Here is an 18,940-nt window from a genome sequence, read left to right as displayed (position 1 = left end):
TGTTTCCTCTTCCCGTTAAAGACACCACAAATAGCTAAAATGAAGCCTGTCACTAAGCAGTGCTAGTGTGGTCTCTTATTCCTCTTCTTTTCTGACAGACACACCCCAGGTTCACCTTGCGTTGGGTAGCAGCCTCAGCCCAGGCGAGATAAAGGAAGGGGACGATGTGTACTTCGAGTGTAATGTCAGAGCTCACCCCTACGTGTACAAGGTCCTTTGGTATCATAATGTAAGTTATATTAATTGTATTTCCTCTGTCCCCCTCTCTGTTTATCTCTCTTTCCCCTTCAGTCTGTCTCTAACAATATTTATATATAACAGCAGAGGATAGCTATTTCTTAAGAACAAATTCTACAAGAATTTAACATTATTGTCAAATGCAGACTAAGAGGAACATGATGAGTACCACCTATTATTGAAAGCTTTATGAGGTTTCCATATTTTCCTTAGAGTTTTTATAAAGGCTGTAAAGTATAGATCTCATCCTGTAAATGTGAGCTTCAGGTAAACTGCATTTAGACTCCAATAACATTATTGAAATTAGCATCAAGAAAGGATAATATTCTTATTTTCCTTTTCACCTATGTATATAATTTTCTTGTCTTTGGAGTTTAAATTATTCTTAAACAAATCTGTAAAACTGTCTGGGAATGGATGCAAAAAACTCAAACCTGTCATCCATATATATACTTCACAGTATTGGTTTAAAATTTTAAGTCAACTCTTTTCATGAATTTAGAGGACAAATGTTTGCAAGATCTGGTCCGAGAAGTGAATCCATTACCTGTATGTGTCTACAGTTTATCTTAAAATGTAAACAACGATTAATTAAATGCTAACCGAAGCATTTATCTAGACTCTTTTCTAATTAAGTCAAAAAAGTATCAGTAAACGAGCAATTCCAACGAATATCCGATGTCTCTTTGACTGGTCAATTAGAACTATATCAAATCTCATCTTAACTATATTGGGCTGATAAACTAGTGAGGTGTTTGGCAAAATTATATGAATTCTTTACAGCATGTTGTGTACAGAGAGAACTTAACAGAATATGTAATGACAGATGCTTTGCTAAATTGATACTGACTATTCCCACAGCACTCAGAATGGGACTAATTGGCACAATATTTGTGAATGTTTGGGAGTAACAGTGAATAGGAAAAATCGCCTTTTTTGCTCAGTAAAATCAGGAAATAGAATAAAGTAATATCAAAAGGTAAGTAGGATAGAGATATTAAATAAATTATTACAGCTTTATTACTCAAAATATATATATATATATATAATAGAAGAAAGCATGAATAATAAGCACAAAGAAAGTAAAAATAAACTAGTTGAATCAGATACATGTAAATACTACTAAAATCGAGAGGCTCATAAATAAGCAACGGGCTGGTGTACGATCCAGTAGGGGAGGTGACACTGTTATGAAGCCAGCAGGAGAGTCTCGTTGCTGGGCTGCTGTGTGAACCAGGGGTGGAGGTGCAGCTCCCAGCTTAAGGTATACAGATGGTAAATGTAAAAATGAGTGAGCGTAAAGGAATATAATTCATTGCAACTGGAAAAATTTCAGAACACTATTCTCAAACTATTGCTTTCCTATATTCCTTCAAAATCTAATACGTTTTGGTTCAAGGTATGTTTTTGTTATATATTCTACAGCATCATATAAAATTGTATCGCGTTTTTTTATTTTTTTTTTCCATTTTAATGTTTCAATCATCTCCACTCAGTCTAGGTCACTGAAGAAAGTGTACGCTCAAGGCCCTCATACTTTTTATGATTCCTAATACTGAGAATTAAGTTTCATCCTTCTCTGAATGTTCTCCAGTTCATTCATAACAGTTCTGTTGTATGGAGACCAGAATGTGCTGCATAATTTAAATGAGGGACTTCTAATGGTGTGCTGAGCTGTAGAATAACCTTTAAACTGCTGTTTCTAGTACCTCAGTCTTCAAGCCTAAGCTGTGTACTAGCTTTGTTTTCGATGCTTAGGCACTTCTCTCATGGTTTGACATTTCTGATTACCATAACTCACATGTCATTTTTCACTTTCAATATGATCATGTATTAAATTATTATTTTTTAGAAGTAATTAGATTATTTTCATGCCCCAGATTAGGACTGCATGTTCCCTTACTGATTTTAATTTGTTACTTTTCCAATCATAACATTAACTTCTCCAAATCATTCTAAAGCTTAAAATATATCTTCTGAATCATCATGTCTTAACTGCTGGCATATTTTGAGTCGTCAGTGAACTTAATCATGTCGTTTTATTCTCTCTTTAAGCTCGTTACTGCACAGTAGATATTAACAGAATGACGCCCAAACATAGTGTATCATTTGTTGAACGTCATATATGACTGGATCCTGCTCTAATTTCACTCAATTTATGCAAACTCTTTACTGTAGAATAAAGACGCATATGCAATACGTCAGACTTTAATTGGAAGACCATTCCACCGCTACTAGTATTGTAGTTCTAATACAAATGCCGAGGGTTTTCACGAGAACACTCGAAATACCGTTCCACCCACACTCTGAGGAGAACCTTGGATACAATTAAAATAATATTGCAATTTACTGGTGTTGTGATGTATCCTGAAGACTTGGTGGGGTTTTAGGAACACTGGGGTCGCAAATACTGTCCCTCCTTCAATGCCCACCGTCTCAAGCTCCCCATCTAGCTCCGAGAACCTTAATCAGGAGCATTTGGTTCCTACATGTTCATTATTAAAATTTTATGTCAGTAGGAGCGAGTTTCAAGTGGACTGCATATTTAATAATTATCATAATACAATATGACAATGAAAGAATTCAAGTGTACATGAGATATTTCACTTATTAATCACCATTTGTTCTTCGGAAGAGGACAAGCAGTCGTAGACATTATGGCGTCTCATTCACAAATTCCATGCCACATTTTCTGTCATTCAGTCACTAGAGTCTTTCACTTCCGTTTCTAACTGGACATTTACAGATGTCTGTCATCTTTCCGTTATACTGTAGCATTTAATTACCCAACAATATTGCTATCGGACACTACAAATTAGAGGAAAACCTTCACTAACAAGCCGTTTTATTCTGTCCTCGTTCCTCCCCGTTTCCCTTCTCCCTCTCCTATCTTATACACTTACATTTATTTAAATTTAGTAGATATTTCTGGGTGTATGATACATTTACCTTATCAGAATATTATTTCCTTCAATATTACAAAAATTCCAGTTTACTTAATTAATTCCTTAAATTGTAAATAGAAATTATAGGGAATATGTTAGTTACCTGTTACTTATCATCTTTCCGAAGTCTCAGTAACATTACAACCCTGCATTATTATACATTATTTTTCTTTTAAATTATTGCATTTATATCATAGGAAAATTGTCAAAATTATCCGAAACAGATAACAGAAAAACCAGAATATATCTAGTCGACTGAAACAAGGCCAGGTGTCGGTGCGTGAGTCAACTGTTCGTGCGTCGCTGCAAATTTGTCAGCCATGCATCGATCACTGATTTTTTTTTCCTCAACTACCATGTCCTGTCGAGTTACTACACAACATAAAATCTCAATAATACAAACTATTCTAAGGTTATATTCGTTTAAGACTCATATAACCACAATAGCCTCATAAAATTAGTATTGTGATAAAAATTATTACCATTATTACCCTAAATACTTAAAATTTACGTAAACCGGCCACAAAAACGTTAGAGGGAAAGTCGTTTAGCTACAAGGTACAAACTTGTTATCCAGCATTTCCATAATCCAAAAATGATTGCAACTAGAGTAGTAAAATTAGTTTATATATCTATTTTTATGAAAAAACATCCCCAGTACTAAACCTTACTCACAAAAGTTTATATATATATATATATATATATATATATATATATATATATATATATATATATATATATATATATATATATATATATATATATATATATATATATATATATGCAATATATATATATATATATATATATATATATATATATATATATATATATATATATATATGCAATATATATATATATATATATATATATATATATATCGTGCCGAATATGTAAAACTGGTCAATTAGCAAGAACTCATTTAAAATTAAGTCCTTTCTAAAATTTTCTCTTGTAAGTTTAAAGATATATTTTTTTGATTAATGTTAAAGTAATAAATTTTAATTTTGCACCAAAAGAAACTTAGAAAACTTACCTAACCTTATTATAACAAGAACAATTCATTTTAGCCTAACCCAACTAAATATATTTTAGATTTGTTTACAGTAATTTAATACTAAACAAACACAGTGAAATATATTTTTTTCGTTAGGTTCAGAATGATTTGGGCGAAATTATTGCATACACAAATTTTCACTTGTCCTATATGGCAAGATGAGAGTTGCTATTTAAGCCAAGATCGCAAGTTCTGCCTATTCGGCACGACATATATATATATATATATATATATATATATATATATATATATATATATATATATATATATATATATATATATATATATATATATATATATATATATATATATATATATGCAAAACAACCACTCTGAAAGAATAGAGAAATTCCAAGCGCTTTTGTGACTACTCACATTATCACATTATCATAGTTCCTTGATAATGTGAGTAGTCACGAAAGCGCTTGGAATTTCTCTATTCTTTCAGAGTGGTTGTTTTGCATATTCTGAAATCACCTGTTTACTGTGATCTTATTGCATATATATATATATATATATATATATATATATATATATATATATATATATATATATATATATATATATATAGAGAGAGAGAGAGAGAGAGAGAGAGAGAGAGAGAGAGAGAGAGAGAGAGAGAGAGAGAGAGAGAGAGAGAGAGAGAGAGAGAGAGAGAGAGAGAATAATTTTTTGATGCAATCACAGCCATTTTTTTTTTTTTTTTTTTTTTTGGAATGAACACTAATTACATCAACAAATATTGGCCAAATAACACTCACAGAATATATGCACTATGAGATGTATTTCTTTCGGTTTATATTGGCTGAATTAATACTGCCAACTCCATTAATCAACCAAGAGTAACACTTCTACTTATCTACATAAACCACTATATTCATATGCAGTTTAAGTTATAGGTGACAACAAAATAATCCATTAGTAGATTTATGCACTATGTGTAATCAGTCACCAGACTAGGCTATTAAAGATGCATATTCTGCTGATCGATTGGTGAATAACATACATGTACATCTGGGTTTTTATTCGAAAGACCTTTCACTAAGTAGACTTTTTCAGTCTAATAGGGAAATATGAGTAAGACTACTTACACAGGGGAAATCAGAATGGTGGAAACAGATATCGATGACATGATGGTAGTAGTAGTAGTAGCAGCAAAAGCAGCAGCAACAGCAGCAGCAGTAGTAATAGTAGAAGTAGTAGTAGTAGTAGTAGTAGCAGTAGTAGTAGTAGTAGTAGTAGTCACATAAGCATAGATGGGGCTAACTCGGAGTTTCCTTGAAGAAGAATGTTCATAATGAGGTTTCGCCAGTTTACACATTCCTAAATAGCTTATCAACTGCTGCAAGAATTCACTCCCGGTTTCTGACACAACACAGAGAACACCATCAACTGATAATAATAATAATAATAATCATTGGCATATTATATACAAAGCCTCTGGTTATGCGGTATTTCGTGCAACTTGGTCTAAACACACACGTACCTTCCTACCGCTGGGTGAACTGGGGCAGCAGGGGTAAGAAAACATGCCTTCACGTATCACCCGCGCCGGGACAGATCCCCTTCAATGCGTGAACTGAGGACGCAATCAACCAAGCCAAGAGCACCCTATACTGCCAAATAGCAGCACAACACATAAAATATTTTATGCTTTAGCAAAGCGTCAGATTAAAGTTGCTACTACTATTAAAGGATCTCATCAAGAAGAGGCTAAAGCAAACTGTACAGATCAACTCGTAAGATTTGTGGGGGGGTTTTCCACAAGCACAATCGTCAATTAACCTTCCGCCTTGGTCAAAAGAGATGCATATATAGGTAAATCAAAAGAGTAGAGGGGCAATTAAGAAATCGAAATATTCAGTTAAAGAGAGAAATAAAAAAGGGAATTAGAAAAGCAAAAAGAGATTATGAGGTTAAAGTTGCAAGAGAATCGAAGACTAACCCAAAAGGATTCTTTCAGGTATACAGAAGTAAGATCAGGGACAAGATAGGCCCACTCAAAAGTTCCTCGGGTCAGCTCACTGACAATGATAAGGAAATGTGTAGGATTTTTAACACATACTTCCTCTCAGTTTTTACACAGGAGGATACCAGCGATATTCCAGTAATGATAAATTATGTAGAACAGGACGATAATAAACTGTGCACGATTAGGGTCACAAGTGACATGGTCCTTAGGCAAATAGATAAATTAAAACCTAACAAATCCCCAGGCCCTGATGAACTGTATGCAAGGGTTCTAAAGGAATGTAAAGAGGAGCTTAGCACACCTTTGGCTAATCTTTTCAACATGTCACTACAAACTGGCATGGTGCCAGATAAATGCAAAATGGCAAATGTGATACCTATTTTCAAAACAGGTGACAGGTCCTTAGCTTCGAACTATAGACCAATAAGCCTAACCTCCACAGTGGGAAAATTTATGGAATCAATAATTGCCGAGGCAGTTCGTAGCCACCTTGAAAAGCATAAATTAATCAACGAATCTCAGCATGGTTTTACAAAGGGGCGTTCCTGCCTTACGAATTTATTAACTTTTTTCACTAAGGTATTTGAGGAGGTAGATCATGGTAATGAATATGATATTGTGTATATGGACTTCAGTAAGGCTTTTGACAGGGTCCCACATCAGAGACTATTGAGGAAAATTAAGGCACATGGAATAGGAGGAGAATTTTTTTCCTGGATAGAGGCATGGTTGACAAATAGGCAGCAGAGAGTTTGCATAAATGGGGAGAAATCAGAGTGGGGAAGCGTCACGAGCGGTGTTCCACAGGGGTCAGTGTTGGGCCCCCTGCTGTTCACAATCTACATAAACGACATAGATGAGGGCATAAAGAGCGACATCGGCAAGTTTGCCGATGACACCAAAATAGGCCGTCGAATTCATTCTGACGAGGACATTCGAGCACTCCATGAAGATTTGAATAGACTGATGCAGTGGTCGGAGAAGTGACAGATGCAGTTTAATGTAGACAAATGCAAAGTTCTAAATGTTGGACAGGACAATAACCATGCCACATATAAACTAAATAATGTAGATCTTAATATTACGGATTGCGAAAAAGATTTAGGAGTTCTGGTTAGCAGTAATCTGAAACCAAGACAACAGTGCATAAGTGTTCGCAATAAAGCTAATAGAATCCTTGACTTCATATCAAGAAGCATAAATAATAGGAGTCCTCAGGTTGTTCTTCAACTCTATACATCCTTGGTTAGGCCTCATTTAGATTATGCTGCACAGTTTTGGTCACCGTATTACAGAATGGATATAAATTCTCTGGAAAATGTACGAAGGAGGATGACAAAGTTGATCCCATGTATCAGAAACCTTCCCTATGAGGATAGACTAAGGGCCCTGAATCTGCACTCTCTAGAAAGACGTAGAATTAGGGGGGATATGATTGAGGTGTATAAATGGAAGACAGGAATAAATAAAGGGGATGTAAATAGTGCGCTGAAAATATCTAGCCTAGACAGGACTCGCAGCAATGGTTTTAAGTTGGAAAAATTCAGATTCAGGACGGATATAGGAAAGTACTGGTTTGGTAATAGAGTTGTGGATGAGTGGAACAAACTCCCGAGTACAGTTATAGAGGCCAGAACGTTGTGTAGCTTTAAAAATAGGTTGGATAAATACATGAGTGTATGTGGGTGGGTGTGAGTTGGACCTGATAGCTTGTGCTACCAGGTCGGTTGCTGTGTTCCTCCCTTAAGTCAATGTGACCTGACCTGACTAGGTTGGGTGCATTGGCTTAAGCCGGTAGGAGACTTGGACCTGCCTCGCATGGGCCAGTAGGCCTCCTGCAGTGTTCCTTCGTTCTTATGTTCTTATAACTAGGGAGAACTCTTGATACACAATAAATTACCTTATTAATGTTTATGTATCTTGGAGACATGTGGGACTTCAGAGACACTGGGGTAGCAAAAAATGTCCCTCCTTCAGTGCCCATCGTCTCAGTACCTCAACTCACTTCGGGACCCTAGATTAGGAACACATGATTCCTGAATATATACAGGGTGACCACAAAAACACTCCCTGATTTCAAATAGGTATAACATGTAACTTTATTGTAATAATCTCACACAATCAGTAGCTTCAGATGCAGGATTTCATTCAGTGTCATGTGGTATAAGGTAGCATTAAAGGCACTCAATGTGCGCCCCTCTATTTGCTTAGTAAACATCGATGGGATAGTCCAGTTCGGTCCAGATGCTCTGCAGCATATCTGGTGTTATCACGCGAGCTGCTTCAGTGATCAAAATTTTCAGCTCCTCCAGGGTTGCAGATAGTGGTGGTACGTAAACTGTGCTCTTCACGTACCCCTAAAGAAAGAAGTCACAAACAGGTCTAATGACCTCTGCAAGTGGCCTGCGAGGTCACCGGACCTAACTGTTTGTGACCACGACTACTATTACTACTACTTTACCTCACCACTACTGCCTAGTGTTAACGACGATTGATAAAATCCCTGATGTGCGACATGTTTCTCAAATAAGATACCTAGTCATTGCGCATATGTTATGAACCTCACTGTAATATACAGCATAAATAATGGCTCTATCTGGTGTTCGCATAGTTTCTGGTAATAAATTAATGTATACAGAGTTACAAATCGCTCTCTGTGATGTTCGCATAATACCTTCAGTAAATTAACATGTACAGATAGGTTTATGTAGGAGTATTGAGTGGATATAAGTTTGACGCTCTCGATATGAATGATTAGAGATACAATACTGAGGATACATCTAAATATTAATTAGACTTCTAGTTTTGCACTTTTTATTATTTACAGAAAATACCCTTGTTAGGAGTTGAGCGTGGAAGATGAAATATAAAAAGAATAATTGTTTGCTAGAGGAGTGTTTAGAGGATAAGACCCACTGCTTATTCAACTCCTGGAAGTTTTGCGGCTCATGTAATTAACTCGCAAGTACAGTACATCATGACTAGGTATAATCATAACCATATTTTTTAAAGGGGTGTACTGATAATCTACCGCCAGGAGTCAGTCAGATGACCAAAAGCTCCAGTGGCGAGTCATCACATGACTAAAACCCTCGTCAGTAAACACTTGTCCTGTTTCCTGACAAATGTAACCTAACCTAATGACTCGGTCCGGGCAGGCAATAATGGTTGTAAACGAGTGACCCTCACCCCGGGGTGTATGGAATTAATCTAATTACTTATTTTGTAAGAATCTTGGGTGAAGTAGAAAAAAAGGTGAAAACGGATCTTTTCAAAAATCCGAATCAGTGAAGACTGGCCAGTGGAGGTTCAATGGTTATTTATAGACAGGGAGAATTGTAGGAGCATTTAAAGCTGACAGAAGAAACTGTGAATGTTATGTAATGTTCAGATTATCTCCTCCAGACAGGTCGTATAAATGTCCAGGTGATTTTCCATTTTGTCAGTTTGTTTGTTACTGTTTTCAAATAGCCATTAAGTATCGAGAGATTCGCCCTAGTGTGAAGTGTCTTATCTGCGTGACATTGTCCTGCCATTTAGTGCTGAATATCAAGCGCGAGGCTTTGTTTTGACTGCGTTGTAGTTCCAGCATGTAGCTGCAAGGGATAGTGTCAGTGGCTCGTATGTTATAAAAGGTACGATAACGACTTTGAAGTTTGTACAGGTGTAGTTGTGTCTGGAGCAAGTCCCTTTGTTTGCATAGGCTACTGAGAACGTTTTAGGCTACAGCTTGTTTGGCGTTTGTGTTTATGATTGAGTAAGCGTTTGTCTAGGTTGAGATAGGTAGGTAGGTGCATGTACTGCGCTTTGTTCTCAACAGCTGTAGGTGATTTGTTATTCTTGTAGTTAAAGCATGTTTTCTCTTTACTTGTTTGTATTCGTCTTAATGTGTCATTCTCCGAAACAGTGATTTTATCTACCTCAGTCTGCGTTTTCAAAATCAAGCGTCTCATAGTCTGTGTGAGAGTAATTGGCTAATATCGTCAACATAGAGGATGCTGAGCTTTCACTGAACTGGAGTTCTGGTATCGTAGAGAATATAAAGTGTGGGGAGAAGAAAGGAGCCCTATGTGACTCCTGCATGCAGTAGAAAGTACTCCAAGTGCTGGTTCAGGAATCTGATTGTGATTGCTCAGTAATTTTTGCGTTTCGTGTACAGGATTCAAATTATTGCAAACTTTGTATTTTAGCTTATAATGTCAGTGTCGAATGCTTTACTCGATTTGCGACGAGTTTGATATCTAGGATGTTTCTTTTTTTAATATATATTATTAAATGCATTAGTGTACATTGGTTACAGTTACTTAGTAGGCACAAAATTGATTATTCAAATACTAAAACAGAAACATATCTTCATAAGTAAGACACATATGCAACAGTTAGGTATTTTTATTCCGAAACGTTTCGCCTACACAGCAGGCTTCTTCAGTCGAGTACAGAGGTGGCAGCAAAATCAGTGGAGATGTAAAGATAATGTATTCAGTTGTTCACTCGTAGTTTTGAGGTGGTCAGTCCCTCAGCCTGGAGAAGAGTTCTCCAGAGTCTGTAATAATGTTAAGCTGAAGCAAGAGAATGGAGACTTATAGACTGTCAAAGATGAAGCGAACAATATCAGATTCATATTGTTCCAAACTAAGTAGCAGATCTATTTTCCATGATGAGGGACTGACCAATTCAAAACTACGTCATCGACGGCGGTGGACTGATTACAACTTTACATCTCTACTGCTTCTGCTGCATTCTCTGTATTCGAGCGAAGAGACCTGCTGTGAAGGAGAAACGTTTCGGAATTAAGATATCTAATGTGTCAGCATTATATATTGCTATCGTATTCACTCAAACACGTTAAGGGAAATTGGCTTGACGACACTGGAGGACAGGAGGGTCAAGGGAGACATGATAGCGACATATAAAATACTGCGCGGAATAGACAAGGTGGACAAAGACAGGATGTTCCAGAGATGGGACACAGAAACAATGGGTCAAATTTGGAAGTTGAAGACTCAGATGAGTCACAGGGATGTTAGGAAGTATTTCTTCAGTCATAGAGTTGTTAGGCAGTGGAATAGCCTAGAAAGTGACGAAGTGGAGGCGGGAACCATACATAGTTTTAAGACGAGGTATGACAAAGCTCAGGAAGCAGAGAGAGGACCTAGTAGCGATCAGTGAAGAGGCGGGGCCAGGAGCTGAGTCTCGACCCCTGCAACCACAATTAGGTGAGTACATTAGGTGAGTACACACACACACACACACACACACACACACTTTTGCAAGGAATTCAGGCGGTGAATCTACAAGTATCCCTAAAAAAATCTCAACCAATTGTTATTCACAACTATTTATAGGAGTGTGTTAGAGCCGTCCTGGAGTACGTAGCACCACTTTTAAACCCTTCCCAAGAGGTGTATTGGTGCTTCCGAAAAAGAAATACTGGGTGTAAAATACACTGTAGAGGTGAACATGGAAAAGCAGAAGTAGGTTGAAGAAAGGAACTGCTAAATATTTAGATGATGACATACGAAGGTGAGAATATTCCGTAGTGCTGTAATTAAACGAAAGAGGAAATGAGGTGAGTACACTGGGACTAATAAGGAAAACAATACACACAGTGGCGGCTCATCCATAGGAGCTGCAGAGCTGCAGTCCCCCCAGATGCTCACTGCCAGACGTATGACTTCAACAACCTTACGCTAAAATAATTTGCAACTGACAAATATATTACAGGAAAAATCTGTTGTATGTTGTTTTCAGTGTATTTATAAGCGATTTTTTTTTTGCTGAAACGAGAAAAAAAATGATTAAAACTAGAAGTTTGATGCGGTACGATAGTATAGGTATTACTGGCGCTACGAGCCCATGTATGTAGGTGAACGAAACTTATGACGACTTTTCAGTCTGACTTGGACCATTAACTATTCGTGTGACTATTTAATGGTCCTAATATAATCCTAAATTTCATCCATCTATGTGCAGGTTATTTCTGTATTGTTCCTGTCACGGTATTGTGCCTTTTTATTCTTTCTTGACAGATAAGGCAATCTGTAAAATTTCCTTATCAGTCCTTATCATGAATAACATCAAAAGTTAAAGGAAAAAGTTCTCCAAAGAAAAAAAAATGGGTAAGTTTGTTGCCTGAGAGGAAATGAAACCTGTCACGAGTTGTGAGAATAGACAGAATCACTGTGTGACTCGTTAGGGGAAAAATATATATTGAGTCAATATAAACCGGGCAATAGGCAGCGACATGCCAGACTCAGATATATTTAATGTAATTTAATGGGGATTAGAATTTCACGTTATTCTACACATAAAATTTGCAGATGTGCAACTACAAACCTGAATTTTGTCTCCGCCGTTGTAAAATTAGGAGTTAACTTTTCTAGATGTTTGGAGCAATGCTGCAGAGGTGTTTGGAAGTTATCGGGGATACCTAAAAAATAAGAGAGAACCTTTTTTTTTTTTTGAACCTACCGACCGTTTTCCACCGAGACCAAGCGACCTAAAACGAAAAATTAAAGTTTTTCTTTTTACATTTAGTATTTATACAGGAAAAGGGGTTACTAGCCCCTTGTTCCAGGTCTTTTAGTCGCCTATTAAGACACATGGATAAGGTGGAAGGATTCTTTTCCACTTTCCCATGGAGATGAAAGGAAGTATAAAAGAACAATAATTATTAATAAAACAGAAGAAAACTCTGATGGGTGTGTACACATATCTGTTTGTTCATGCGTGTTTAGTGTGACCAAAGTATAAGTATAAGTAGGAAGGTGTGTTTATGTATTGCGTGTTTACGAAACAAAAAAGATACCAGCACTCCTACCATCGTGTAAAACGGTTACAGGTTTCTGTTTCACAATCACACGCCAGGACGGTAGTACCTTCCTGGGTGGTTGCTGTTACCAGTTTACTACCTATGACACAGTTTTTAATTGCTGGTCGGTGACGATGTCAAGGAATAGAGAAGGAATGGAGTTCCTGAAAAAAGAAAAACTTAAAAACTTCAATTAGCACAAGTTTAGAGAAGGAAATTTCTGACTTAAAAATTCTCTTGGTATCAGTGGGAAAGAGAAGTGAGGCAGGAAAGAGAAGAATGGGTGGAAAACGTTTTGTATGGCTCAAAGAACTCGTGTCACACTGTATTGCACAAGAGACTGGTCCAGCGGCACCGCCAAAGGGAAATGATGAAAATCCTCAGTTATTCAACTTTTTCTGAAGTATAAGTCTCAGCTTATAAGAGCTGTTTATAAAAGAACTTAAGTATGGAGAAACACAGCAGATGTCTACAGGTAAAAGGACACATATGCAATTAGTAGACTTTTTTTTTTGGGGGGGGTGGGGCAGTGTGGAAAAAAGACAGTAGAGTTGAGGACATTCATCACAGAAACGTTTTGCAAGGAGTGGCTTTTTCAGTCTTAATACAGAGACGGTGATAAGGGTATATAATACCGACAAGCTCAAGAGTTAGACAAGTGCAGCAGTAAGCTTCTTCGGTTAAATGCGGAGGAGAATAACTTGGTGGCAGTAGACGTAGTAGCGAGGTAAAGATAATGTAATCAGCCCATCAACGTGGAGACATAGTTTACGAGGTGGTCACTCCCTGAGCCTTGAGAAGTGTTTAACTCCATAGTCTGGAACAATGTGAGGCTGAAGCATAAGACTGGAGTCTTAACTACTGCCAGAGGAGACCTGTGAATGTCTAGAAGACGCAGCAAGAACTGGAAACCACTAAGAGAGCAAAAATTTGAAGAGCATTGCAACAGGCATGGTGGCTAAGCAGGTTCCTCTCGATTCCAACCCTCAAAAATAACCAATTGTTAAGCAGTGAAGTAGTGGAAGATGTTCAATAAAAAAAATCCCCAACGACTACTAGGTGTCATCACTTGGTATGTGGCTCCGAGGATCTAATCTGCCATAAACTACTATACAATAAAACGTTATATGTGCTAAACTTCCTTCCTGAGATTTAAAAGTCAGTCTCGCTGCAGAGAGGTGATTGAGATTATAGCTACAGGCGCATATTAGCTGAGTAACCTCTGTAGCGAATGAACATTAGGCTAATGACTGATTAGCTTATAAGTGTCTCAACAATAATCAATTACTATTTTATACGCTTTATCTCAGGGCTGTCTTGGAGTATGTAGCAAAACCTTAGAACTCTCCAGTAATAAAGGATTTCAAGAACGTTGATAGAGTGTCAGGGTTCACAACGAAATTACTGCCGAGGTAAAAGATCTGAATTATGAGTGGATCATAAAGAAATTGGTTTGTACGACATAGGATAAAAGACCCAAGGAAGACTTAATAAACATATGCAAAAACGCCAGAGGACTTGATAACGTGGAAAGAAAGTGTTCGGGTAGCGGGGAACTGGCACAGGAGAGCACAGTTGGGCACTGAAGACATAGGTACCACAGGAATGTCAAGAATTATTTCTTCACCAACAGGGTGATCATGAATTGGAATGACCAGTCATTACAGTTACTTTAGGAATTGATGTGATAGAGTCCACGCCGCTGGGAAGGAGTGAATTTGGTAACAGTTGGTCAATAAGCTAAGCCTGGACCTAGCCTCTGAGCCAGCAACCATAAATGAAGATAAATGGTTCAGACAACCGAAAAGTTGATAAATTAGAGACATGTGCAACGCTTAGGTATCTTTGTTAATACAGGGAACTCTTCACTTGCCTAACCTTCAGGCATGACCCACTTCCACATTTGGTTTTGTCAAGCGTGATACCACCTACGACTGCTGCACCTCTCCTGCCTACAGTATATAAGCCAATTCTTCACACATATGCTATATTCTTTTCAAGATTGATGGACTGAATACATCGACTCCAGGCTGAGCGACTGATTACCTCAAACTCCTCCTGTTCTTCACCATTCTCCTTTGTATGGACTAATAAAGCCACTATGTGCCGAAACGTTTCTTCAGTAAAGATACCTAAGTGTAGCACATGTGTCTAAATAATCAACCATAAATGAGTGGCTAGAGATATGTATGCATACATAACCTAGAATACGTTAATATACGAGACAGACAACCTTTTCCTTTCTCATTTCCTGCCTGGTATGTGCAATAATAAACAAACACTAAATTCCTGCTTAATTTCCACTAAACTCCCACTTCCATTTTGGGTTAATTTTGTGTGCAATTAAGACCAAACAGTGAAGACTTTGAGAAATATTTTCCCTTTTCTTCTCTTTTTTTTATCTATATATTTTTTGTCTTCGAACTGTTATTTATTTTGTTTGTTTTCTTCTTCGTGGTAATTTTGCTATTCCTTTTATAGTATTTTCATCTCTCTAATTTACCACTTTTCTTGTTGTTTTTCTCTTTTTTTCTTTGTTTTAATTCTTCTGGTTTTATATGTCTCATTTCTTAGTTTGAGTTTTTAATTGTATTTTTCTTAATTTTCTCATTATTATTTCCTATTATAATGCACTCCGGGATGATGCACTCAGGGATGATGCACTCCGGGATGATGCACTCAGGGATGATGCACTCCGGGATGATGCACTCAGGGATGATGCACTCCGGGATGATGCACTCAGGGATGATGCACTCAGGGATGATGCATTCAGGGATGTTGCACTCAGGGATGATGCACTCACTGATGACGCACTCAAGGATAATGCACTCAAGGATGATGCACTCAGGGATGATGCACTCAAGGATGATGCACTCAAGGTTGATACACTCAGGGATGATGCACTCAGGGATGACGCACTCAAGGATAATGCACTCAAGGATGATGCACTCAGGGATGATGCACTCAAGGATGATGCACTCAAGGTTGATACACTCAGGGATGATGCACTCAGGGATGATGCACTCAAGGATGATGCACTCAAGGATGATGCACTCAAGGATGATGCACTCAGGGATGATGCACTCAAGGAAGATGCACTCACTGATGACGCACTCAAGGATAATGCACTCAAGGATGATGCACTCAGGGATGTTGCACTCAAGGATGATGCACTCAAGGTTGATACACTCAGGGATGATGCGCTCAGGGATGATGCGCTCAGGGATGATGCACTCACTGATGACGCACTCAAGGATAATGCACTCAAGGATGATGCACTCAGGGATGTTGCACTCAAGGATGATGCACTCAAGGTTGATACACTCAGGGATGATGCGCTCAGGGATGTTGCACTCAGGGATGATGCACTCACTGATGACGCACTCAAGGATAATGCACTCAAGGATGATGCACTCAGGGATGATGCACTCAAGGATGATGCACTCAAGGTTGATACACTCAGGGATGATGCACTCAGGGATGACGCACTCAAGGATAATGCACTCAAGGTTGATACACTCAGGGATGATGCACTCAGGGATGATGCACTCAAGGATGATGCACTCAAGGATGATGCACTCAAGGATGATGCACTCAGGGATGATGCACTCAAGGATGATGCACTCACTGATGACGCACTCAAGGATAATGCACTCAAGGATGATGCACTCAGGGATGTTGCACTCAAGGATGATGCACTCAGGGATGATGCGCTCAGGGATGATCCACTCCGGGATGATGCACTCCGGGATGATGCACTCAGGGTTGATACACTCAGGGATGATGCACTCAAGGAAGATGCACTCAGGGATGATGCACTCAAGGATGATGCACTCAGGGATGATGCACTCAAGGATGATGCACTCAGGGATGATACACTCAAGGAAGATGCACTCAGGGATGATGCACTCAAGGATGATGCACTCAGGGATGATGCACTCAAGGATGATGCACTCAGGGATGATGCACTCACGGAAGATGCACTCAGGGATGATGCACTCAAGGATGATGCACTCAGGGATGATGCAATCAGGGATGATGCACTCAAGGAAGATGAGCTCTGGGATGATGCACTCAAGGATGATGCACTCAAGGATGATGCACTCAAGGATGATGCACTAAAGGATGATGCACTCAGGGATGATGCACTCAGGGATGATGTACTCAAGGATGATGCACTCAGGGATGATGCACTCAGGGATGATGCGCTCAGGGATGATACACTCCGGGATGATGCACTCCGGGATGATGCACTCAGGGGTTATGCACTCAGGGATGATGCACTCAAAGATGATGCACTCAAGGATGATGCACTCAGGGATGATGCACTCAAGGATGATACACTCAGGGATGATGCACTCAAGGATGTTGCACTCATGGATGATGCACTCAGGGATGATGCACTCAGGGATGATGCACTCAAGGATGATGCACTCAGGGATGATGCACTCAGGGATGATGCACTCAAGGATGATGCACTCAAGGATGATGTACTCAGGGATGATGCACTCAGGGATGATGCACTCAAGGATGATGCACTCAAGGATGATGCACTCAGGGATGGTGCACTCAAGGATGATGCACTCAAGGAAGATGCACTCAGGGTTTATGCACTCAAGGATGATGCACTCAGGTATGATGCACTCAAGGATGATGCACTCAGGGATGATGCACTCAAGGATGATGCACTCAGGGATGATGCACTCAAGGATGATGCACTCAAGGATGATGCACTCAGGGATGATGCACTCAAGGATGATGCACTCAGGGATGATGCACTCAGGGATGATGCACTCAAGGATGATGCACTCAAGGATGATGCACTCATGGATGATGCACTCAAGGATGATGCACTCAGGGATGATGCACTCAAGGATGATGCACTCAGGGATGATGCACTTAGGGATGATGCACTCAAGGACGATGCACTCAGGGATGATGCACTCAGGGATGATGCACTCAGGGATGATGCACTCAAGGATGAGGCACTCAAGGATGATGCACTCAGGGATGATGCACTCAAGGATGTTGCACTCAAGGATGATGCACTCAGGGATGATGCACTCAGGGATGATGCACTCAAGGATGATGCTTTCATGGATGATGCACTCAAGGATGATGCACTCAGGAATGATGCACTCAAGGATGATGCACTCAGGGATGATGCACTCAGGGATGATGCACTCAAGGAAAATGCACTCAGGGATTATGCACTCAGGGATGATGCACTCAGGGATTATGCACTCAGGGATGATGCACTCAGGGATAATGCACTCAAGGATGATGCACGCATGGATGATGCACTCAGGGATGATGCACTCAAGGATGATGCACTCATGGATGATGCACTCAGGGATGATGCACTCAGGGATTATGCACTCAGGGATGATGCACTCAGGGATGATGCACTCAAGGATGATGCACTCATGGATGATGCACTCAAGGATGATGCACTCAGGGATGATGCACTCAAGGATGATGCACTCATGGATGATGCACTCAGGGATGATGCACTCAAGGATGATGCACTCATGGATGATGCACTCATGGATGATGCACTCAAGGATGATGCACTCAAGGATGATGCACTCAGGGATGATGCACTCAAGGATGATGCACTCAGGGATGATGCACTCAGGGATGATGCACTCAGGGATGATGCACTCAAGGAAGATGCACTCATGGATGATGCACTCAAGGATGATGCACTCAGGGATGATGCACTCAAGGATGATGCACTCAGGGATGATGCACTCAGGGATGATGCACTCAAGGAAAATGCACTCAGGGATTATGCACTCAGGGATGATGCACTCATGGATTATGCACTCAGGGATGATGCACTCAGGGATGATGCACTCAAGGATGATGCACTCATGGATGATGCACTCAGGGATGATGCACTCAAGGATGATGCA

The 18,940-nt window shown here is 39.2% G+C and overlaps 1 protein-coding gene across 1 annotated transcript in view; it reads left to right on the top strand.

Moving 5' to 3' along the window:
• Nucleotides 1–18,940, top strand: part of LOC128701631 (neural cell adhesion molecule 2-like) — a 431,261-nt gene that overhangs the window by 379,391 nt on the left and 32,930 nt on the right. Inside the window, exon 8 of the mRNA XM_070101740.1 lies at nucleotides 99–229. Within this exon, the coding sequence (XP_069957841.1) occupies nucleotides 99–229 (131 nt within the window). The remainder of the gene's footprint in view (nucleotides 1–98; nucleotides 230–18,940) is intronic.

The sequence above is a fragment of the Cherax quadricarinatus genome, chromosome 78, assembly GCF_038502225.1.
Source record: "Cherax quadricarinatus isolate ZL_2023a chromosome 78, ASM3850222v1, whole genome shotgun sequence".
NCBI lineage: Eukaryota > Metazoa > Arthropoda > Malacostraca > Decapoda > Parastacidae > Cherax > Cherax quadricarinatus.
Note: the sequence above shows the minus strand (reverse complement) of the source record. Positions and strands in the feature narration are given on the sequence as shown.